This window comes from Trichoplusia ni, chromosome 21 (assembly GCF_003590095.1).
Source record: "Trichoplusia ni isolate ovarian cell line Hi5 chromosome 21, tn1, whole genome shotgun sequence".
Classification (NCBI taxonomy): Eukaryota; Metazoa; Arthropoda; class Insecta; order Lepidoptera; family Noctuidae; genus Trichoplusia; species Trichoplusia ni.
Genome location: NC_039498.1, coordinates 3,375,322 through 3,400,776, shown reverse-complemented (window position 1 = coordinate 3,400,776; position 25,455 = coordinate 3,375,322). Strand labels below are relative to the sequence as shown.

The following is a 25,455-nucleotide window of genomic DNA, read 5'->3' as shown; positions in this document are numbered from 1 at the left end:
AAACTCGCGTGGCTGAGTACGCACTGAAAAAAAATCTTATCAATAATGCACACCAACACATGTTTAAATATAATATTGTTTTATTACACGTGCTTGTGTAATGAAACAATAGTAATAACATTTGATAAAATTTAAAACACCTTATTTCTAACTTAATCTAATTAAACTATTTTGATTAATGGAGCATCAAATCATATCTATCAATTTAAATTATAATTAAACTTTTAAGGAGCTTGAATCGCGGAAAAACCCTGTCACGAATAAAGAAACGACACAATATGATAAGAGGGAACCGCACTTACCTTCGGTGTCGGAGTCCTCTACCCTGAGCACGATGGTGCGCTGCTGCAGGGTGGATTTGATCTCCTCGGTGTAGGTGTTGTTGCTGCGGTGCGCGGCCGTCACCATCTTCACCAGTTCCTTGGCCATGTCGAGGCGCATGGCTTCCATGCTGGCGCTGCTGCTGGGGTCCATGTCGTCGGGCGCGCTGCTGGGCGCGGCCACCTGCACCGGCTCGGGCACGCTGTCTGTCGCGACGGGCTCTCGTGGGCGCTTAGGAACTCTGCCGTACCTGACAGCTGGGGGAGAGACCCTTGTTAAACCGTCAAGGCGGGCCCGGGCCGCAGCCGCGCGATCTGGGTCGGTGCATGTCGCACGCCCGCCGTGCACTCGAACCCAGTCCACGCGACAATTGGAAAATAGGTGCGACTATTTGCACATTGACACCGGTGAATACTCGCGTCGATTGTAATTTCCTGTTCTATATTAATTGCAATTTTCCCAATCGGAGTCGCAATGGGTGTGGGAATGAAAGCTGGATGAGGCCTGACTGTTTTTACCCCGGTGTTATGGTCTTATATCGAGCTTTTAGCTTAGATCTAAGAAGTAACAAAGTTTTAGTAAATAAAAGGGACTGACGAAAGAAATTCTCTCTCTACCATTAGATCTACAAGATATTCGAATGAATGTTATTTTTTAAATATTTATTAAGTTTTCACAGAAAGACTTTTCTTTGCTTAAGTACTTAGAACGTAAAACTTCCAATGAAATAATAATTTATTAAATTATTCCTTTTTAAATATAATACAAACTTATTATTCATTTCTTATAAGTTCTGTCGACTACGAATTTGTTATCACTGACGTAACACCTGTCCAGAAGCATTAAAACTAAGTAGGTAGTTAACAAAAGCTCATATGCTTACCCTATATAATATGCACTACATTTTAAATTGTATGTTACGAACCAATTTATTTCCACGCTGAATGTACTAACCACAGTAATGAACGTTAATAATATTGACGCGAGGATTTACTTAATCTGTGTATAAAATATTTACAAAACGAGTGCATTGGTAAAACGAATGATATGCAAAACAATATCACGTGTCTGTTTTAATGAAATTAATTTTAATTGTACTCGTAATAAACGTAAAGTTTAAAGCAAGGAAAAAATGTCGATGACTGAAATTACACACGCGATTACATGAATAAAGTGTAGTAATGTTTGGTACTTACAGTCTCGGCTCATGCCAACCGCAAGGCACTTCTTGAACCTGCAGAATTGGCACCGGTTTCTGTTAAGCCTGATCACTAAGCACTTGCCGTCTCGCAGACAGCGATACTCAATCTGCTTCTGGATACTACGGCGGAAAAATCCCTGGCCAACAAAAAAAAATAGGTCAAAAAATTCAAATTATAAAATTCAAATCGCAAACACCCACAAATTCGTTTTTAAAAACGGTAAAAAATTATTTAAATTTTAAATAATATATTTCGAATTATTATCAAGTAAAATTAAAAAAACTATTATCAAATAAAAATAAAAGTACACACTTGTTAGAGTGCCGCGCGGGTAAAGTTTGACGCGGATCGCTGTCGTTTGATGTAGTCCAGTAAGCTACCGCTCCGGAGGCCTTCTGTTAAATGCTGCCTGTACAAACCCTGCCGGCAGGGCGGTGACGCTCGCAACTAGGGTTCCGCGACAAATTAAAATGTAGCCCGTACACTTGAGTGATTCGATTAGTAATGTAAGACTGTTTATGTGAGTGTCGAGATTAAATGAGCGTGTATCCGCCGCTCTAATAACGGGCTATTATGATTAATTTGTAGTGCAGTTGTTAAATTACACGGCGTACAGAACCAATGGGAAATAAGTGATAGCACACCTTTTTGCTGTAGGTACACTTTATTCTTTGTACGATAGCCCCGTATTGTCTTTGTTTCCTTCCGAATAGAAACGCTTTGATGTACAGTATGTTGATGTATGTTAGTTTCGTGAACCATAAATATCGTTTCACTTTAACAAAGCATTTTCCTCGGGTTCTGTAGATTGACAATTTGTCATGATGTCGTAAGTATGTCTGCATAGGTAAGGGGAAGTTTTGAACGAGGGTTTGGCGACGGATTGTTTGAAGTCAAAGTTGTTTTCAGAATGTTTCGGCGTTCGAAAAAAGGATAACTACGTATAAATTGTTTGTTTTACTTTCTTTTGGCGATACGCTGAGATTGAATTGAGTTTTAATATGAACAGGGCGGCTGGTGATACCTCACGTGAGCCCTATTATCCCTTTTTTAATTTCGTAATGGTCACGCGGCGCTGTGTTCAGTATACATGCCACGTCACGTGATCGTCCTCTCTACTGGTCGGTAAGGAAAAAAATGTGTGTCCAATAAAATATATTTTTCCTTAAATAATTGTGGCTTTGTGGGGATTGAATTTGTAAGTTTGTGACATTTTATCATTTCCTTTTAATACTTTCTAGTTAAACATTTTCTGGTTTGTAAGTTCGTGTGACTTAAAAAGGGGCCAAGTAAGAGTCGGACTCTTACATAAAGAGTTCCGTCAAAGGAAATAACAATATTGGATTTATGATGTATTAAAAAAAAACACTGGTCACTAGATCTGGTTAAAACCAATTTTCGGAAAAAGTTAGCATTCAGTACATTTAGTTTTCTTAGGCAGGGATGAAGATGTCTTTTTTGACGCTTTTTAAATTATGTATATTTTTCATTTGTATTGATATACTTAGTACATTTTAAGATTATTCATTCTCTTGTTCTAGAAGTTACAGGGCACACATTTAACGACTTTAGAAGCGTCTCTTGCGCTAACTCTACAGTTAAGAAAAAAAAAAAATGCGGACAACATCACATACATTGTTCTGAACCCAAAGTAAGTTGCTAAAGCACTTGTGTTATGGAATTCAGATACAACGAAGGTACCACAAATACCCAGACCCGAGACAATATGAAAATGAGAAATGTTAATTTTTACATTGACCCGAACCGGGGATCGAATCCGGGACCTCAGAGCTAGCGACGCCTTGAAACCGGTGCGTACGCCACTCGTCCACGGAGGTCGTCAAAAAACTATTTAAGTTTCAAGATCTAACCAAAACAGCTAAAGATTATTAAAAAAAAATTGTTTTAGTTCTAACTAGGGAACTCCGATACATGGTTTTCTATTTCTACTTTTGTGCGAAATCTTTCGCGGTTCACTAAATACATTTTACCAAGCTCTAAACAGCTATGCTGTAAAGTTGCTAAGTTCTTATCCATACGAATACACGGGCAGTTAGACAGACACATATTAGGATTCTATAAAGGTTCAATGATTTGCTATTTTGTTACGGAACTCTAAAAATACCTTGTTCTAACTTGAAAAACAAATCACTACCGATAAATCGTTTTATTTTTAATCCCGCCTTACCTTTACTAGAAGGAATTTATTTATTGATCTAAGTTTATTGAGTTCAGATATGCCTTCGATTTATTATGCAAAGGCTTGCAGATCTGTCTCGGGTCATATTAAGGCTAAGCAGATTAGATGAGTCTATAGCGGAAGTTTCTTCCTTGGTTTATTGCATTTGCATTCTAGAGAAATTGTCGTGAAACGAATCCAATCTGAATAGATTCTTTGTTATTTACAATGGATCTATTTTATTAGTTATGTACTTGTTGTATATGTATGTACATATAAGTATTTTGCTTGGTTACTACTGCTTATTGCTTAATAGTTTTAAGTTTATGGCCACTTTTTTATACACTCACTTTTCTTGTTTGTTTGTCGTTCCGGTTGGATTTTCGCTACTGAATTTTGAGGCACTTCCCGATAAGCTAACAGACTGAAACTTTCAGGCTAGCTTCAAAGCAGACGACAATGCAATATACAACTACAATAACGGTTGGACCGATTTTGATAAAGTTTGAATGGGGTGACATTTAAAAAAGTGGGATTTTAGAATTTTAAATCTTAATTATTTTATTTTATTTTATTTTAAGTTTCTTTGAATGTGTATATAATATGTAAGTCCACACGCTTCGACGAAGTGACGTTACGTCACTTGTCGAATTAGAATATCAATCTGATACATTTGAAGTTTTCTTTCGTTTATATTCTAATGCGATGTATAATTGTTTAGGTAAGTTAGGGCTTTATGTAAACAATGTGATCTTACATTCCTAAAGTGATTTTTAAAGTAAATTTATATTCGTAGTAATCAATCGCTTTAATTTTATTTACGTGTATATTATTAATCATATGCAAATACAACATCTTGAGGGGTAAAGTTTGCACCAAGCGTGCACGTAAATAAGCCATTGTACCTATTTAGTGTAAGAAGTTAAGTGCGAGTTAAACTCATGACACTTGACAAAAAGGCTACGGAAGAACAAAGTGACCAAAATTCGTTCGCTATCAAATTGATGACCGTGCAGTGACAGGCCTGTCCAGCATTGGGGCGTTTATAGGCTGGTATGATGATACTGAATAAATAACAGCCTTTTCAGTGCATTATAAGCAAAGTTTAATTTAACAAGGCTTTATAAAGAACGGAACAAAACGATGTAACTTTTAACCTTTTCAATATCTATTTGTATTAAAAAAACAGGAGCAACAAGAGACGACAATTGTTTTCCCGGTTTTCCGTTAATAAATATCGCGAGAAAGTATCAAGCAAGTTCGAATAAGAAATCATTTCAAATAACATTTCTAGTTAATTCAATTACGTCAATGTTACTGTAAAGGAAATGCAGATTTTTTTTTTATCGCAATTTATTACATTTAATAGGTAACCTTTGAATAACCTATTTAAAAAAAAGGTTTATTTTAAAATCGTTGTTAAAAATGTTTTTATTGCAGCGTGGTAGTCGTAGCGAAAAATATAATTAAAGGGTATCTACACCATGGATAGGGACGAGGGGACTGCAACTGTAATTTCATTTTAGCTCGCCTGCAGGCTATTTTGGTGTCACACTGTCGGCCCCTGCAAACAGGATTGTATATTTTTGTAACGGAGAAAAACGTTGTGCGAAATTTGTTTTTTTCATTTTAGGATTTGTGATTTTTTAACACATCATTCTTTGCACTTAGTTTAATAGAAATGTATGCTAAGTATTTCATAATTTAATTAAGTCCTTTTGGGAACTGAGTCTCTTGCTCTTTACTTTTCTCTATACACTCTACTTTTGCTGCGTTTGGAAAAGCAATTCTTTTTCTTGGCACATTTCCTAAATTATTTATTATCTGACTAGCTCAGCACGCGTTTTAATCTGCGTTTTCCCTTTCTCGGGTAGATTGTGTAGGAAAACAAAAAATACATTATAGTCATTTTTATTATGGTTCTGAGGTATCAATGCCATAGCTAACCCAACTTCGTTTTAGATTTTGATAGATCTAGGGCTGCATAGATTTTCGAAAATTCGTTCTCTGTCACCATGTCATCACGCGGTTTTGAAATTACATTTTTGTTAAATTTTGATAAATACGTTAATGCAATAACTGGAGTACGTAGGTACCGATATGATTTTTCACATATTCGACAAACATTTAACGGGGAATTTCAATGTTATTTTAATAACAAACATTTTCTATTTAGATATCAACGCTATGATCGTTTGAATCTCATTATATATTCAATTGTTTTTAGGTAATACATTAAAATATAGAGCTTCACTATGTATAGGGGTGAACAAATATGAATACTCAATAAATACGTCGACATGACATTAATTTATCTGACTGTAAATCACATGAACTGCAACTCATTTCATTACCAAGGGTTCCCTAATGCAACGGAATTATTAATAAACTGAAAATGTCCAAATTCATTGAATATTCAATTAATTGGACGTCGAAAAGGCCTATGATATGTCGATTCAGTTAGTATTGCGCCATCATTAAATGCCTATTAAAAACCATCGTCAGTTGAGCGCGTATCGAGTTACATGCCTGTTAATTTGACACATTATATTATATGCAAATATCTATAACTCAATTTTCGCAAATGAATGCATATCCCGTATTCGCTCGAGGTAATCATATAATTGGTGCGCGTCTACTATTTCAATGGACTTGCATATTTTTGTAACGTTGTTTTCGTATGTTTGTATGCCCTAATTATTGTTTCACGTGAATGAATGAAATACGTGAGCAATATCCTTTAATATGGGATATAAAGGAACTACATTTTGCTTTAAATTATCTGGCTATATTAGTGTCAGCATTTATTAAAAAATATCTCAATTTTATTTGTCATTTTTTTTCAGAAGCGTTTTTAGACCATCTTAATGGTTTAGCAAACGTGACGGGCATGAGAGGCACTAAATTGTTATTTTTTTTAATAGGTAGATAACATTTTTGTAACAATAAATATTAAAAATATCGTCAATTGAAAAGAGTCGTGTAGTATGGATAAAAATATCATGTTCTCAACGAAAGCTTTTTAAACACAGATTAAAATGCTAGCTTTTTAATGTCGCTGCAGTTAACTGTGTAAGATAACAATCAATGCCCAGTTGTATCTTTAGTTTTGCATGTACACCTATTTTTGTTGCGAACTGTACTTTTATGGTAACAATAACTGCTGCAGCATGTTCTAATAACTTGTTTTATTTCTATGATATTCTGTGGCTCTGCAACTTAATGCAATTAAAGCCTCAACCGGCGCGTGAATCGAATAATCGAATTGTCGCACAAACTGTGTCAGCTTCAGTGGATACATGTCACACCCTGTATTTGAGTATATTCAAAATGTGCGATACAAAGTAGAAAATATAGGGATGGACAATTTTACATCGCGTTGAAGCAGAAATTCGACCGATTAAACAATTGTACTGGCGACCCACCGACACGTCAGCTCGCGATTAAGGACTACACTCGGTCCCCAACTAGTCTGGTGGGCGCGACAAATATGTGTCAGTAAAGTTATGAAATACCTAATATCTTCTTAATATATTTTATATAAAGTACGTGTCACGTTCTATGTAGAGATTTATTACTAAACTGATTTTAATCTTACTCATCGTGTGCAAATTTGATCCAACTTAATAAATAAGAATTGAAGGATAGCTTAAATCTCAATTCACAGTCGAAATATTATTTTACTGCAAAATATTTGACTATTGTTTGACAGTCACAATTTTACACATATACATATATGACTTCTTCTGTAATCTGGTTAAGTATAGTAAAGAAAACTTCAAATATTGAATCGACATTTCTTCTCAACAAGTGACGTGACATGTCAGTTGCTTATGCATTTGATCGATTGAATCAACCTTAGCGCGCGGACAAACGACTTGTCCACAGGCCGATGTAAAGCTTTTCATTAAGACTTGTCAATGTTTACCAGTCTGCGAAGATCAAGACTGGCAGAGTCGATTTCAGCACAGCCAATGTTTGTGTAGTTTGCCAATGCGCTGTGTAATCCGCAAATGTTTGTTCCAAGTCCGTGTTACGTTTGCATAGGGGAATTAAAAATGTACAGCGAGCAGGTCTTATTTAACTGAATCAATCGAATAATCGGATCTATTTCTGTTGTGTTTTAAGAGGATTTGTTGATTGATTTAGCGGTATTCACGTAGACGGTACAAAGTGGCCTTGCGGTTTTGTTAAAAATCGCATGTAACTGAATTAGCGAGAAGGTTGAATTGAGTTGCTGTTAAAATATGTTTTAAATGGGAAAATGAACTTGTTGTAGTACGACATGCGAATGATTTTCAACCTTATGATGATAGACGACTATCTTGGTCGATCATACAAAAATAATTTTTAGTATTAAGAATTCCAAATTGCTCTCAGTGATTGTATAGTTTTTCTTTAAAATAAAAAGTTAGTGTAAGCTGTATAACCAACAAATTTTATGCAGAATTAATTTATTAATAATTTCAATTACAGCTCATTTTTACACGTTGCGCCACAAGTTCGATATAACTACCTAACTAAGTACCCACGGCAGTTAAAATATAAACAAAAGATAGATTTCAAAGACCTTTGTTCCAGTAAACTATTTAGAAGTAAACACACCGTGAAGGGCCGTGGTTAGTCGCGCCCCTAACTTACGGTACTAAGTGAACCATGGGTAGTCCCTAAAGGCTAAACTACTAGTTTTATAAACAATTATGTCTTAAATAAGATACTATAAATTTTTTCAAGGTTGCGTAATTTTATGGTGCGAGGCCGTTTATAGTGAATTCGATTACTATCTGTTTGTCCGACTTCGCATGATGTATTTTTGTTTATTCTACAATAAATACTAATCATCATTTTAAAATAAATATTTAATGGCTCCCCAAGGGAAAGGGCAATCCTATTCCATTACCGTACTTGCCGATAATCGTAAGAAATCTAGCGAGTCCGACTAGCACTTTGTCGTAAAGAGGTCGCTGTCGTTATCTATTAGTGGGTCATCTATAGCTTTATTCAAATGATTTCAAAATTATAATTATATTGGTGTGAAAAACAGAGGATCTGAATATGTAAGTGTTCGGTAATTGAATTGTAAAATGCACAATCGCATATTTTAGTTGTAAATCCGAAACAAAGGTATCCATAAAAAAACTCTTTAGAAAACAGATGCTAAAATTACAGAATTTGAAATAAAACCTTTTTAAAAATAAAATATTATATTAATCAATACAATGCAATGTACCCCTGACATGGAAAGGAAGCTTGTGTCAGGAGCCGAGGATGATACCTCATCATGATACAATCAAGTTATCATGTTGGAAAATGTAATTGCGTTATTAGTACTTTATAGCCGCTCGCTTGTCCAAGCGACCTTCATTATAAATGCCTATTTTTTTTCAAACGTCAAAATAAAACTGGACATATACCTAGCCGTTGGGGATAAAGAGGATTATAGACATTATAACATCGCATTAGAATACTTAAAGAAAAAAATGATAATAATATTCGACTTCAGTTTCCTCTCTATAGTATCATACAAAAACGATGCGGGAGTAAAAAAGGAGTCTCAATAAATAGTAGAGAAAAATCGTCAACCTTTGCGCTTAGACTAACTGCCTACTGCCTAGATGTGTCAAACAAAAAGACGATCGATTGACGTTGAGGCCACGCGCGCCGCAGACGTTTGACGAATGCGAGAACTATGGTCCCGTCCTTGCCCTTGTTGTACAAGTTGTGAGTCACAACTTGTGACAAATGTAGCGCACCTAGATGTGGTGAAAGAACTTACTTTACATCCCTCGCAGGACGTTACGCCGTAGTGGTATCCAGAAGCCTTATCGCCGCAAACCTTGCAAGGGGTGGCTGTCTTGACTGTGCCACCTGAACTTGCGCTATCTACCGTGTATTGTTGTTCTGCGCAAAAGAAAACATACTGTTAATAGGGATAGGAAGAGGAACGAAAGGTATTTTGTCTGATTATAAAGAAAAAAAAAACAAGAAACATAACTCAGTAGAGGTCACAATTTGGAAATATTACAAAAGTCGCAAATAGTAATTTGGAGAGCAAAGATAGTCGCTGCGCTCGCGCCGCGCCGCGCGCGTGGAACGACCGAGCCGATACCGATGTATCGCTTGCTACTAAAATTCAAACAATTAAATCAGCGTTCGCTCTTTGTTTAACAATATATTATAAATAATATATTTCTTAAATTAATTCTTATGTATAAGGTTATAAGTGCACTCTTGTCAGTGCGAGTATTTGATGTAACGTGTTCAGAACTAAATTCTAAACTGCTTGACGACTACATTACTGATTAAGGTCGTAGTCTCATATTATTTATATTATTTTTAGGGTCTTTAACATATAAAATTTGCTATTTAATTAATTTATAATAACGTATAACATAAAGCACACCCAAGAATCATATAAAAAAAATAACATAATTTACACACACCGATTAATGTATTCGTGCATGGCCAACATTTTGTCGGTCAGTTTTATACCTACAGTCCAACGACAATAATGCTGCCTTTACACTAAGACACATATAACTTACCTCACAATCCAGAGTAGGTAGTTGTTTAATGTACATAACGTTATGTTAACTGATCACGACTCAATTAAATCACGGCAAAATTTATTCCGTAGATCAATGATCGGTAAAACGAGTGAGTGTGATATTTTAATAAGCTGATGACAATTATAAATATCTAAAGCCATTTTTTTTATAATCGTCCAGTTTTAGGTGAAGTTGTAGTGCGTAATAGTAGTTCTCTTAGTAACCATATCACAATCCTACTGTTAGCCAGACTGCACGGATAGCCGAATGGTTTAGGTAACCACATCAAACCCATTGCCCCGACGTGTCGCGGTTAGATTCCCGAATGCTTGTTCTGAGTTTATGTCTCTTTGTGAATGAGAATTGATTGTTTTTGAAACTGCCAGCGACACGAGAAACAAATATCAGTGCGGGTTCGTTTATGAAAAAATATTGGACATTCAGACAAAGACTTTTATAGCTTTAACAACCAACACTGCAAGCATCTTTACTGTGGCGCCGTACTGTAAACGTAGCTTTATACTATTAGGTGTAGTTACCTACGTTTAATAATTCCAATGCACTTTTTACATAAAGTTTAAAAGAATTCGTGCTCTACCAAGGAAATTCGGAAGCGGCATGCCATGCAATAGATTTCATACGCAAACAGACGGAATTTAGATAAATGCAATGACGTGCTTTAGTAATTGATAGAAATAAACATTTACTTATTCTCAATTTAGAAAAAAAAATCCAGCCCACAGTGAGCTAGCGTGGTGATCAGTGCTCAAACCTTCCTCACATACGAAGAGTTCTGTGCTCAACAGTGGGACGTATATAGGCTGGTAATTAGATAAGAAACCGAAAATACCAGAAACACATAATCATGTTTGGCTTAAGCGTCATTATGTAAAATAATCCTACGTGAGACTTAACAAGTCGTATTACGACGTAATACACTTCACATCAATGCCTTCTCCATAATTCTAGAAAACAAATACGAGCCATGTCTTAATACTCTGTTGGAAAATGAAAATCCATTCGCATAAAACTAATCCGCTTCCCCGTTTGTATTTCCACGAATGAAAATCACATCCTTTTTAACTTATTTATCAAACCGGCAAACTGGAAGAGGAAACCTGGAAATATTAATTTTAAATCTGATGCAGGATGTGAGGTACGTGGAAAAAAGAGTATCTATTGGAAATAGATTTCACGGAAAGTGGAACAGGTTTTCGATACTATAACAACTTATATTTCGATTTGCCTCTATATTTTTGGCCTAAAAGCTTTTGTTTGGAAACAGACACAATTTCAGACTGACAAAGAGTCTGCTATTTTAATGCGAACCGAGAATAGCGCTCGCGACACTTCCCTCGATGACCTGGCGTTGCATTCGCTACACTAATAACGTGAATAGTTCGTTTAGGTACATAATTTGTGAACAATCTGTTATTAGAAGGCCCCATTTTTGTAACTAAGACTTCGCTGTTCGTCTGTCTGTTAACAAGTTTAAATTTGCTTGGATTTTTTACAGATGTTGTATTTATATTGCTACTATTATAAGAAAACAGAATTTAACAAAAAAATACTTAAGGGACATCCGATTGCCGTTTTAAAACATAATGTTGCGAGTTCGATTAACACTATTCGATTCCAGTTTATTTAACTTAATTATATCTCCTCCTTATTTATATTGATCTAGAAATTGCAGTTTATCAGAAGTTTGGGTCTGCGATTTCATTCGCTGTAGTTCTCTCTCAGTACGTAAGTTAATCATATTATGTAAAAAAATATATCCGACCAATAAGACGACTATATTATCCTCTTTCGCTCTTCGCTCTTCTTTTATTAAACAGTTTTCATTGATACCACGTACTTCCTTCCGTAGGCAGCGCTTACACAAAACCAAATTTTAAACAACTTATCATTTACTATTAATTCGTACTTTGTAATTCGTGCTTTATTAATTCGTATGTACTTGACTCAAGGGTGTATACTGTGTATAGTGTGTAAACATATATAAAGTCAACAAAATAATAACGGAAACAGAGCTCTCCAGTCACAGCGACGAGACCGCCATTGTATTTCAAATCCCAGTGGCTTTTAATGTTACAATATGATAGCAAACAATAAGATTTTCCAATAACATGTTTGCTGGGCCGTTAAACCGATACAGAATCGGCGTACAGAAGGAAATAATTGTGTGTCGTTATTATTTATAAATAAACATTACTCGGTTTCAGTGAATTTATAATTAAACACTTCAAATTTGTACACAAACTGTGTGCATAGATAATTAAATGGAATAGCGGCGGACATATTGAAATGTGTTTCAATAGAACTCAAATTAGATTTTTGATATTTTTTGAGTGGTACCTGGTAATTTCATTTATAAGTTGATGATTATTTTTTGCATTTTAAGGCACTAAGAATGAATCTGTACCCCGTGTTAACTATGAGTACAGTTTGTCTGAAAGTTTAATGGGCATTCCTTTGCACTTTAATAATAAAGCTCCGTCTTCCCTTATTCAAATATTAAGGAGTCTAACTTTAGCCCCTGTTTTACCTACGGCTGGATAGTTACTCAAAAGTCTAAGATAAATCGTTGTCTGTCGAGAAGAAACACTGTACGTTTCTCTTTTCGGAGCAAGTATATAATTTTAAGAGATATTAAAATTACATTTCAGTAGAACTAAAATTGATTTATATCAATTATTTGATAGGTTTATTATTTACGACAGATTTTTTGAGTGGATTCTTTAGTAAAGTAGTCAAAACCAGTACAAAGACTATCGGAATAGTTAACAAAACGTATAAAAGTAGTTTTAATTTTAGACTGCATGGATAGCAAAGTAGTATAGGTCACCACCAAAAACCCTCGACGCGTTCGAAACCCGCGTAGGAAAGCATTTGCTTAGAATGCTTGTATTGAGTCTCGGTGCATTGTGCATATGCCTGGAATGTTTTTGGAATGCCTCGATGAAAGGATTTATACTTCAGGACGCCTCAAAAACAAAAGCAAAAAGGTATGGGGTTCATAAATGTAGACATTTCACCATACATCGAGCTATTACCGACGTCACAGCGGCGGCGTCGTCACAATATCAAGTGTCAAAGTTAGAATTAGTCGAAACCCAATGTGAAACCTGAACTACGCATCATTCGGTCCTTTATTTAGCTCCGCCGGCTATCCCAGACTAATTGTCTCTGTACGGCACTATTACTGCTTTACTGTATTTACAAGTGTGGCATAAGGCTGCTTTACAAAATGATAAAAAAGTTATGAGCGCTTTACTAAAGGTTTAAAAATTTGGTTCCATAGTGTTGAAGATCTGTTTATAGTTTTGTAAAACACTATTTCTATTGATTTAAATTTAAAAAGTTTCTGGAATTTTGGAAAATATAAAAGGTTTCCAAAGGTATAAGTACGATAAGAAAAATGGAGAAATGAGACATAAAAAGAAAACAAACAGGTTCAACGCAAAGTAAAAAGGCGTAATAGACTAAATGGTCGTTACTGTAATTACTGGAAAGACTTGGACTGGGCCCTCCCTAAATACGTTAATAACACTTTAAACATTACTAAAATCTTTGTCAGAAACCTCAAATAGCCAATGACTAATCTTAAAATGAATTTGTAGGTAAAACTAGCGCCTGAAAATCTTTACACTTAAATTAATTTACTTGCAGCAAGGAATTACGAATTCTCCAATATTTTTACTAAGAAAAATGTGAGAAAGTATTTCCTTAACACCTTGTATATATCTATTTATGAATGTACATGTAACGCCTTTTGTGTTCATGACCTTCAAGAAACTAATGTTGTTTTTCACTAAGATAATGTCAATGCTATTACTCCCACTAATATATCAGGTGTTTCGCGTAGGTGTGATAGGTATCATCTTATTCAACCCTTGTATGCGTGGATGCATCTACAGTATGATGGCGAGACAATGACGTATTAATCACCGTACATATATCTGTATGTATACATTTTGTTTTTTTTTTAAGTCAATTAGTGTGGCAAGGGCCTTGCTCACATTCTTCCACTGTATTCTAAGGATTTTTCTATCCAGTTTTTGTTGTGTTAATATCTAGAATGTATTTTTTATCATATATCTCGGACACTCGTATGTATGTTAAAAGCCGTTCTGTGCAAGGAATACTTATTGATAAAGCTGTGTTGCATTTGTTGTTAAATGCAAATAATATTCCCAAATATAGCAATTTTCAATTTTGTACAAATAACAAAAATGTTCTTTATAAAAGTTATATATGAAAATTATGGGTAGGTGTTTCACCATAACCATTAAAAATATACCTAGTTATTTTGAAAAGCTACCAAGTACATATCTTTGAATGCATAAAAAACGGATAGGTATAAGGATTTGGTAGTCTCGAATGAGGAATGGACCGAAAAGGAATTTCTTTTGTATTAATTTCCTGTTCTCGATATGAAGCATGAGGGATTAAACTAGATTAAGAGACTTTCTTTGAAATGTGATTACTAAAGCTTAGCGTATAAAATGATAAGTAGAACCGTTATTAAATTAATAATTATACTTCACTGGTTCCTCCGAAAGATTATTTACTTGTAGTAGTGCCCTCGTACTGCCGTTGTCACAAGCTGTTTAAAGTCTCCCTGCTAAAGAGCAAATCGAACAAAATTGGCAACCCTATAGGCCATCGCTTGCCCAGTCCCGCCCCTCCAAACCTACGTCATTCTAAGTTCTTGTGCGCCGTTGTTAACACGTACTCACGTTTTTCATCCGAAAATTTTAAAAATGGAAGACAGTGTAATTTTGCAAGAACTTCATCGTCTGGAGAAGATTATCTTGAAGCGGAAACATGAATCGACCAACGTCGTCGTTGATCGCGATGACAGATCAACATCGCCGCAGCTATCACATACGAGAAATGCACCGACCACGCGGCCACCAGAGAAGCGAAGGCGTATCATCTTAAGTGATTCGTCGGACGAGTCCGAGAACGAACCCAATAACGGTTAGTACAACCATACATCAATGCATAGTATAGCTATTATCGTGATAAGATAATACATGCGATGGATTGCGTAAGATTGCGCTCGCACACATTTTTTCATTCTACCTTCAAGTTGCAAGTATCGCCTGGATGGCATACGCGACTGTACAGCAAGCATTACAAGTGTTGACTGGATGTCGCACGTAATGACTTGAATTTGCCCAATAACTTATTGTGGCTACTATATGTTGCAAGTATCGTCTGGATGGCATACGCAACAGATTATTCGCCGTCTTGCACGGTTTTTTTTAAGTGCACGCATTACGAGCGTGACTGTATGTCGCGCGTAATGACGTATCGCGGCAGTCCGCGGCACGGTCCGGTAGCAAGTGTAGACTTGTATGTCGCACGCTAACTATGTATCGTAACGTAAAGTAACTATAATGATTTTTGAAACGTATGATTGTTTTCAGTTCCCAAAACCGGTTCGACTTCACAAGATGATATTGGAACTGTGCTGGGAGAAGATCCGACGCTGTCCAAAGATTTCGGTGAAGATATTCACGCTACTTTAGCGGTTCGCTGGAATAATCTTATACAAAAAGGTATGAAAAAAGAAAATCGATCGGAGTTGATCAAAAAATACTTGCCACCGGCAAATTGTTCTTTTATTTTACCCCCAAAATTGAATGACGAAATAAAGGCGGCTGTTCATGAAAACTCTGTTAAGAGAGACGCTAAGCTGGAACAAAAGCAGGTGCAGCTCGGTGCCGGCATCACGTGCATAGGCCGGGCGATCGATGCCGCTATAAAAATTCCTGACAAGAACCTCAGAGAAGAGATCCTTAAATACTTAGGAGATGGCGGTCAAGTATTGACAGATATGCACTATTTAGAATTTAACCAGAAGATCCCTTTTAGCGCAAGGTTTAAACAAAACCACTAAAGAGGCCATAAAAGACCTGCCTCGCGATAAACTTCTATTTGGCGAAGGCTTACCCGAAAAACTGAAGGCTATTAAGGCATGTTCAAAATCAGCCGCCGATATCAAAATGAAGCAGCAGAAACCAACGACTTCGCGGACCAAAGGAGATGCGAAGGTGTCTACCAGCACCTACAATACGTCGGAGGCTTTAAACTGGAGGGGGTCGTCGCGTCGGTCGGCCAACAACGCAGCGGGCGCAGGCGCGGTCCGGGAGCGGCGAGCGGCGGCCACGACGTCGCGCCGGCCGCAAGCGACGCAGCGCCCGCCGGCCAAGCGGACCTAGGCGACCAGGTAATCCAGCATGCCGGCAGAATACGACATTTTTATTCTCAGTGGCGTCGTATAACTAAGGACAATACTATCCTTTCTTGGGTCAAAGATTATTGTATACCTTTTAGTGAGCCGATTCAACAACCGGCACCGCTAGTTACCAGGCCGCATAACATTGAAGAAGACAGACATTTTTGTCAAGAAATACAGCGTCTTCTTTGTTTAGGTGTTATCAGGCAATGTTTACCTAGTGAAGGTCAATTTGTATCAAAAATATTCTTGAGAGATAAGCCTAATGGTGAAAAACGGTTAATACTGAATTTAAAACCTCTCAATCAGTTTATTCAAACTTCACACTTTAAATTGGAAGATTTTAGATCGGCTGTAAAATTAATATCAAAAGATTGCTACATGTGTTCGATCGATTTAAAAGATGCCTACTTCCTAGTAAACATTGCTGAAAAACATCGAAAATTCTTAAGATTTCAAAACAAATCTCAGTTATTTGAATATACAGCTTTACCTTTTGGGTTAAATGTTGCTCCTTTCGTTTTTACAAAACTCATGAAGCCAGTAATGCAACATTTACGTTCTTTAGGCTACTTGTCGGTTTATTATTTGGATGATATATTGTTAATCGGAAAAGACTATAATGATTGTAAAAACAACTTAGAAGCCACTGAAAATCTATTGAAGTCTTTGGGGTTTGTAATTAATTATAAAAAATGTTTAATGACCCCCAATAAGTCATGCACGTTTCTCGGTTTTAATATAAATTCAGAAAATTTTACTATATCACTTCCATCTGAAAAACGTTCAAAAATTAAGAATGAAGTACTAAATCTACAGCAAGCAAAGACGTGTACCATAAGATCTTTTGCTCGGATGCTCGGTTTACTGACCTCAGCTTGTCCAGCAGTGGCTTATGGATGGTCACACACAAAACTATTTGAACGAGTGAAATATCTAAATTTGAAAAACAATGAAGATTATAACAAAATAATTTCAATCCCTGTTTATATTCAACCAGACTTCCAGTGGTGGTTGTCATGCATAGACAAAACGTTTAATTTGATTCGTAAAAATAACTTTGCTCTCGAAATTTACTCAGACGCTTCTGCCACGGGCTGGGGCGCCAGTTGCGGTAGCAAAACAGCCAACGGCCATTGGTCACCTGACGAGTCTAAAAAGCACATTAATGAATTAGAATTAATAGCTGCTTTTTTCGCGTTGAAAATTTTCTCTAAAAATATTTTTGATTCGGAGATTTTAATGCGTATTGATAACAATACAGCTATATCTTATGTAAATAGGATGGGTGGTGTGCAATTCCCCCACCTTAATACAGTGGCCAGACAGATATGGGATCTCTGTGAATCGCATAATAATTTTGTTTTTGCATCATACATTGCGTCTGCTGATAATACAGTAGCTGACGCCGAATCAAGGAAAAAATACTCAGACACTGAATGGGAATTGCAGACTTTAGCTTATAAACGAATTGTTTCGACATTTTCTTGTCCGGAAATTGACTTATTCGCGAGTCGATTAAATCATAAATGTGCCAGATATGCATCTTGGCATGGAGATCCCGAGGCTTTATTTGTCGATGCATTTACTGAAAATTGGCGAAACTATTTCTTTTATGCTTTTCCCCCCTTTTGTTTGATGCTAAAAGTTTTATCAAAGATAATGAATGATAAAGCCACGGGAATCGTAGTTGCTCCTCATTGGCCTAATCAGCCTTGGTTTCCTTTATTTCACAAACTACGTACTTCAGAGCTACTTATTTTGGATGCTAGTCCTAACCTGCTGTCCTCTCCTTGCAGGCAGAGCCATCCCCTTCACAAGACTCTGTCTTTGATGGTAGGAGTTTTGTGCGGCAGGCGTTTATAAAGCGAGGAGCACCTACTGAAGCGTTAGATATATTATTAGATTCATTATCTCATAATACATTTAAACAATATCAATCAGCTTTAAAAGACTGGTTTAAATATTGTAAAGAACGTGATTTGGATTGTTATAATGTTTCTGTAAATACAATCTTAAAATTTTTAACAATGATTGTTAATAAAGGTTCAAAATATGGAACTGTAAATTGCTATAGATCAGCGTTAGCTCTAGTGTTGGGGAATAAATTGGAAGATAATTTAATATCACGGTTTCTTAAAGGTGTATTTAAACGCTCGCCGGCGTTGCCGAAATATGATTTTACATGGGATCCTTCAGTAGTGTTAAGGAAATTAGAAAATCTTTATCCCAATGATACCATATCCTTAGAAGCTCTATCTAAGAAACTTGTTATGTTACTTGCACTAGTGACTGCCCACAGGGCACAGACTTTGTCATTAATAAAACTATCGAATATTGAAATTTATGAATCACGTATATTAATTAGAATACCAGACATTATTAAAACTTCTAGTGTTAATAGATCTCAGCCTATTTTGGTTTTGCCGTATTTTACTGAAAAACCAGCAATTTGTCCGGCTAAGACCCTCAATGATTACATGAGACGAACTGAAATTTTGAGGACCAATGAATCAGAGGTGTTATTCATTAGTTATAGGAAACCGCACTCTAGAGTGACCTCTCAAACATTGAGTAGGTGGATTAAAAGAACACTGGAGGAGGGCGGCGTGGACACGCAGCGGTTCAGCGCGCACAGCACGCGGCACGCGGCCACGTCGGCGGCGCGCCGGCGCGGCGTCAACCTGCAGCTCATACGCAGCACTGCGGGCTGGACCGGCTCCTCCAGGGTTTTTGCCACCTTCTACAACCGACCGCTTGTAGAGAGCGCTCTAGATGGCGATTTCGCCAGATCTATAATTGATTAATGTACGATTTGATACTTAGTTGCTGTGTGTGTGAAATAACTTTATTGCAACAATAAAAGTTATTGTTTGGTAACTTTCGTAATTTATTTTCATGCTTTGAACATCTACAAGTAAATAATCTTTCGGAGGAACCAGTGAAGTATAATTAACTATTAAAAGAAACTTACCTGTAAGGGAAGTTCAATAGTAATTATACGAGCTGGTTCCTCCGAAAGATTATGGGAATAACCCGCCCATCCCTGCTCAAAATACAATATAAATAATATTATTTTTTTGAGTTGCCCCTTTGGAAAATAAATTACTGGCTTACTTTAAACTAGAATGACGTAGGTTTGGAGGGGCGGGACTGGGCAAGCGATGGCCTATAGGGTTGCCAATTTTGTTCGATTTGCTCTTTAGCAGGGAGACTTTAAACAGCTTGTGACAACGGCAGTACGAGGGCACTACTACAAGTAAATAATCTTTCGGAGGAACCAGCTCGTATAATTACTATTGAACTTCCCTTACAGGTAAGTTTCTTTTAATAGTTAATTATAAATTCGACTCTCGAAAGTTATTACAGTTATAGGTTTACGTCACTTGCCTATTATTAGGTACAAAAAAAACTAAAGACCGAATTGAGGAATTCGGTAAGCCCTAGCCATTTAAAACGGATTCAGAATTTCTATAGAGCATAGAGACATCTGTATCTTTATTTAAAAAAAAACTACTTAATCATATATGTGTGTAATCAATGATAAGACGGATTTAGTCACGAGAAGCCGATGCTCCCTTTTTGACAGAACACATAAAAGTGAACACAATAATACCCGAAGCGCGATTTTCTTTTAAGTGCGAGGTCTATAAAAACGTTTACACAGTATTTTAAATTATGATCAATTATGTCTAGCTTTAGACATGAGAATATTGTATGATTTTCGGATCAGATAAAATTTAATGATTATCGCCAAAATAAATCATTACCTAACCAGTTTGTTCTTCATCATTTATTCGATAAGTACAATAGTTTATTGCATATAATACGTATTTCGGCGAAGCTTCGAAATTGAATTATTATATACTTCGCTGAGAAATAAACGAGAAAAAGTTAAAGGCACCTTCATTCACGATGGTTCAAAACGTCATTTCCATTTTTTCATTTGTCTGCAGAAGGCTTCCTATGCAATTTTCAAAAAGAAATAAGACTAAAGTTAATATTCAGTTATTTTAGTCGTTTCAAATGGATTTAGTTGTCGCCTCCGTTTCAAGAAAAGCGTCCCCGTTCTTACTTCGATCTGACTTGGTCAATTTTGTTCTGAGAAATATCATAATATTTTTCTATTATAGACATTTTAAAATGAATTATATTATTCCTTTGTGATGTTTGTTTTGTCCGTCTGTTCTGATACCTCGACAATGTTGTTTGGTCCTATATAAAAGTATGAAGCTAACTGTAGATATTATTGCGTGGAGTCTTTGTTAATTTTTTCTTAGTTTTTTTTTAACTGTAGTTAGATTTAAAAGAAACGTACTGCCACTTTTAAGTAGAAAAAGGTATTTTAAAACAGTTGTCGTCGAACAACAAGCTCTTGCAACTTTAACTTACGACTCTATAGAATGTTAAAGATTATTAATTTATTTAAAGTTTTCTAATTGAGTTTGTTGCTGCCTTCAGTAAGACGGGCGACGTGCCAAGTAATTATAACATCTATAAAGTTCTTTAAGTTTTATTCTAACATTTTTAAAGGAGTTGTTTCCTACAAATTTTTTGAATGCATTCGTTTTAGAATATTATTAACATATTGTGATGAAAACACGTATGTATTTTAAAATATTAGTTAAATTAATGCAGTTTTTAAGCCCCCGACGGCGCAAAAAGGGGGGTTTTATAAGTTTTACGTAAATATAACACAGCTCCCGAACGAATTGAGCAATTTCAATTTAGTATATTTTGCATTAAATAATGTGAGAATGTTTTAAGATACGTAGGATCAAAATCGGAGCCATTTAAAATTTGTGAAACGTAAAAGTTGTGGTTAAATGTGATTATGTGTAATTATACTTGAGTGAAGACTCAAATGCAAGCACTGAAATAGAATATTACGGTCTTAATCAGGAGATTTCTTAGCTTCGCTTCTTTAGAAATTTGGTTTTGATAAAGGGTGGAGGACATGTGAGAGTGTCAATAAAGTTTTTGCAATTCCGCTAAAGAAGGTTTTCATACGAGGAATGTCGGGGGATTATTTTGATTTAAGGTTTTTTATTTTATCTTCATGGGGAAAAGTGTACTTGTTAGGTCGTCGGTGATCATAGTGACTACAATTAGAGTGTGGTGTGAAACACTTTTATCAAACTCTCAGAGATGTTAAATCTAAGCCTGAGTATTACAAGTATAAGTATCAGCTACTACTAACTACTTGAAGTGTACGAATAGCCGAGTGTGTAGGTCACCACGCTAACCCACAATGCGTCGCGGGTTAGATCCCGGCGGAGGACGAGCATCTGTATGATCCACGAACGCTTGTTCTGAGTCTGAATGTCTTTGTGCATGTGATTTGAATGTTTGTGAAAACGGTGCGGTACAATGATTAAATTTCTTCATATTGGAGTCGTTGCTTAATAGTTTTATAGTTTGGCCGCCTTGCTTGGTCTTGGAACCGCAGTGATAACTATCGCATAGACTGTCTTTAATATTTTTTAAGAAAGAAGGTTGTAGAATCTACAAGAAGTCCATTTTCTCATTTAGAGTTATTTTTTGTTAATTTACGGATTTAAATCCTACATTATTATCTTCGTAAATCAATGAGTTACTAGCACGTGTACTAGTATATTCACACGTGTATTCTGCTCTCGTCATAGTCTCTTAGCCTTATTTCCTTACTCTCTAACTGTGAGATTTACGCACGCAATGAACACAATAACACCGGATAAGTTCAGCGCGTAAGTTACGAAAACCGATGTAACAGGTTCGATTCTACTCCAAAAACATTATTTTTCTTTCAATCTTATATATTTTTATGTAGTGAAATTAATTTTTTTTACATTAAAATCTAACTTGGTAAAAAATATAAGTGTATTCCATACATCGCATATATGTTGTCGCTTGACCCTTGGGAATAAGGCCGCTCTCTTAGCACAGAGCTTTAATTATGTCTTCATATAGCATGTGACAAAGTAATTGTTTTAAAAAGTCTTATAGGTACAAAACCTATATTTTAGAATGGAAATGAGAATAAGGTAAAAAAGATATTTCCATTATTTAAGAGCAACGACGTGTAGAAACAATCTTAAAACAAGAAAACCGCAGTGCTTTAATTCGCTATAGAGTAAAATATTAGAATAAAATTATTCTCAATCATACTTCTCTCCGCGTTCTGCTGATGAAATTAATTTGACCGCGATTTATCTCCGAACAATTAAACACAATCATCAAATTACTATTTGATTACAAAACACACAACTACAACAACACCACCGCAAGACGGACACACAAACAATTAATCTAACTTAGAATTCCGCGATTTTCGCGATTTCCACGCATCATGAGAACGTGCATGTGAAATGGTATGCAGCCAGGCGTGTGCTCACTGCACCTCACTAGCCGACACTAACAGGTGCAAACAAACAATGCATAAGAAAAACGGCGGCCGCACGAATAAGTCTGAGCACACTTATCGTAGCCCCGTGATTCGTGATTACAGAAAATTGGATCACTAACAAAAGACATCAACGAGCCGCGACTGCTACCCATTCTTTTGTACGATTTGTAGAAAATGGAAAATGTTAGTTTACAGAAAGTTAAGTAGTACCATGTACAGACTTGCGATGCGGTGAGTGATAGATGATGATCATTTTATAACAATCAGTTTGTTGTGTTTCTGCTTGATTTTTACGCGCACTTATTTGTTGTAATTACTCAAGCGTTATGCTCTTAGTCGTAGACACCTTGTTTATATAATTGATAGTCACAATGATGATTAAGAACAGTTAATCAGCAAACATTTTCATGGGCGGGTTTAGCGTCCGTAAAGGTTAATTGGCCTTATAATATTACTTTTTCTGGATGACGCGTATATTAAAATTTTAACTTTTCACAACACGTAATGTGACATTTTATCAAAATTATTATTACGCGTGTCGCTCGAATAATCGAGATTACGCACCCGGAAAATTCAAGCGGAAAATTCACATCTACAGCTTAGGAACGAATTATTAAGACTTTGCTTATTGAGAATAGAACTTTAAGAAAGTTTAGAAAGTTTACGAGGTTATCTAATAAAAAAATAAGTAACAATTTTTTCTGAAATAAAATGAAACGACACACACTACGAATTTAAAAGAGACTCACGATATTCAGGGGAGTTAAAGTTGGTTGTCAACAGGAGTCTGGAGGGCGCGAGATGCGAGAACGCAACGGAAAACGCCGGGAGCCGTTCGCAGGCCAGCTTGACAGAGCGTCCCGGAGCGAATGCCGCGCAACCCTCTCGCAGCCGCCAGCAGCCCACAGGACACGCGCTACCGACACGCCCCCGTGTTCCAACGCAAACCACTAGCTACCAATTATGCACGAACTATTGATTTATTATAACTCTTAAATTAATCATTACTATAATCGCGGAAAACTTTACGCAGGAAAAATACCTTATTTTTTCGCGGATAGATTTCACAGTTTACAATGACTTGGATACGTTTAGAGCTTACCTTTTTTTTCTGAAAACTTAAATTTTGTTATAAAATTTGGAATGTGAAGTTCACGACAATTTTCTTTTTGGCGGTTTTGTTAGTAAACATTAAAGCTCGAAGCTCCGGTAACTTATTGCACAATAATTAATAAATCAGTCGGTATCACATAAATAAATATTTGTTTATTAGTATTTTAAGCACATCAATTTTCAGTTCCAGGTTTTTCTGAAATATATAAAATCATCTGATATTAATTTTAAATAAATTGTTAAAGTTTTACAATATGGTACATTACATATTTTAAATCACTTTAAAATATTTTTAAATGACAATGATTCGATGCTCCATTAATAATTTAAAAATATCGCCTAACTATGAACACAGCTAAGTACTTACCTTGAACTACATTGGGCATCGATCGGTAATACTGTACTAAAACTTGGAATCTTTCTCGCATGTAATTGGTGAAGCTGCGTGCTGTGGGGCCGGGCGCGTGCCAGGGCGGCGGGTCCGGCGGTGGTGGGTCCGGCGGCGGAGGCGGCGGCGGCGGCGGGAGCGGTGGAGGCCGCGGCCCGGCCATGCTGCGTGCATGTGGGCAGCGCGGTGCGCGCCGACTGGAGCGCGACCACCCCTTCAGCGCCGAAGCCCAGCACCGGCCTTCAGCGCGACCTAGTTACATCGCACCCGAAACGTTGGACGCCACATGTACCCTGCATATTGCACCGCTCACACCGATGATGTTGTTTCAGGATGACCTTGCGTGGAAAACTACTTGTACGTATGTACGGCGAGCGAGCAATCGGCACACGTTTACTTACTATGCAGTATGAAAACGAACTGAAAACTTTGTTAGGGCTTCCGTCTAGCCTTCGTGCATATCCGGCGTTTGGAATGCTTTACATGAATTTATTGAAGGCGGATTTTATCGAGTCGCTTTCTTATATTGGTAAGGGTTAAAATAAACTTTTAAAATTAAAAATACTTAATTAATTATTTTTTTTGTTACATTATCGTTGTTTTACTTACGACTGATATTATTTTTGTGTTTAATTGTTATTTATACGACGTAATTACATATACTAAGTAGCAATATTTTTTTAGCTCATGATATCGATTTGATGTCTTAGCCACCGTGTTGAAGACGTTAGCTACAACAAAATAAGGCTTCGTTTGCGTCCTACATTGTTTGAATTCTTATATTTTGTATTCTTATAAGATCTTAATAAATTGTTAAGGGCAAATAAAGAACTTAGGTATTTGTTTAACTATAAATAATAGTTTAAAGCTACAATAAGTAGCAAAATATGTTACGAAAAATATTGATGTATCAGAAACACAAAAAATCTATAATATATGGCATAATTTTGTAAAACTGAACCGGGTCAAGACTATTTGGAACTATTGAGTATCGTTCGAATGTCCTGTGAAACGTAGTTTGATGTCTATTGGCTGTTAGCCGTCCTATTTATCAAGGTTTTATTACCTT

General features: G+C 36.2%; 1 protein-coding gene across 1 annotated transcript in view; it reads right to left on the bottom strand.

The window, feature by feature from the left end:
* The window catches only part of LOC113504122 (ecdysone-induced protein 78C-like), an 82,724-nt gene that overhangs the window by 10,886 nt on the left and 46,383 nt on the right, over positions 1-25,455 (bottom strand). The window contains exons 4-6 of the mRNA XM_026886259.1: positions 9,479-9,603; positions 1,518-1,659; positions 303-578 (exon numbers count right to left, since the gene is read on the bottom strand). Coding sequence (XP_026742060.1) covers positions 303-578; positions 1,518-1,659; positions 9,479-9,603 — 543 coding nt within the window. The remainder of the gene's footprint in view (positions 1-302; positions 579-1,517; positions 1,660-9,478; positions 9,604-25,455) is intronic.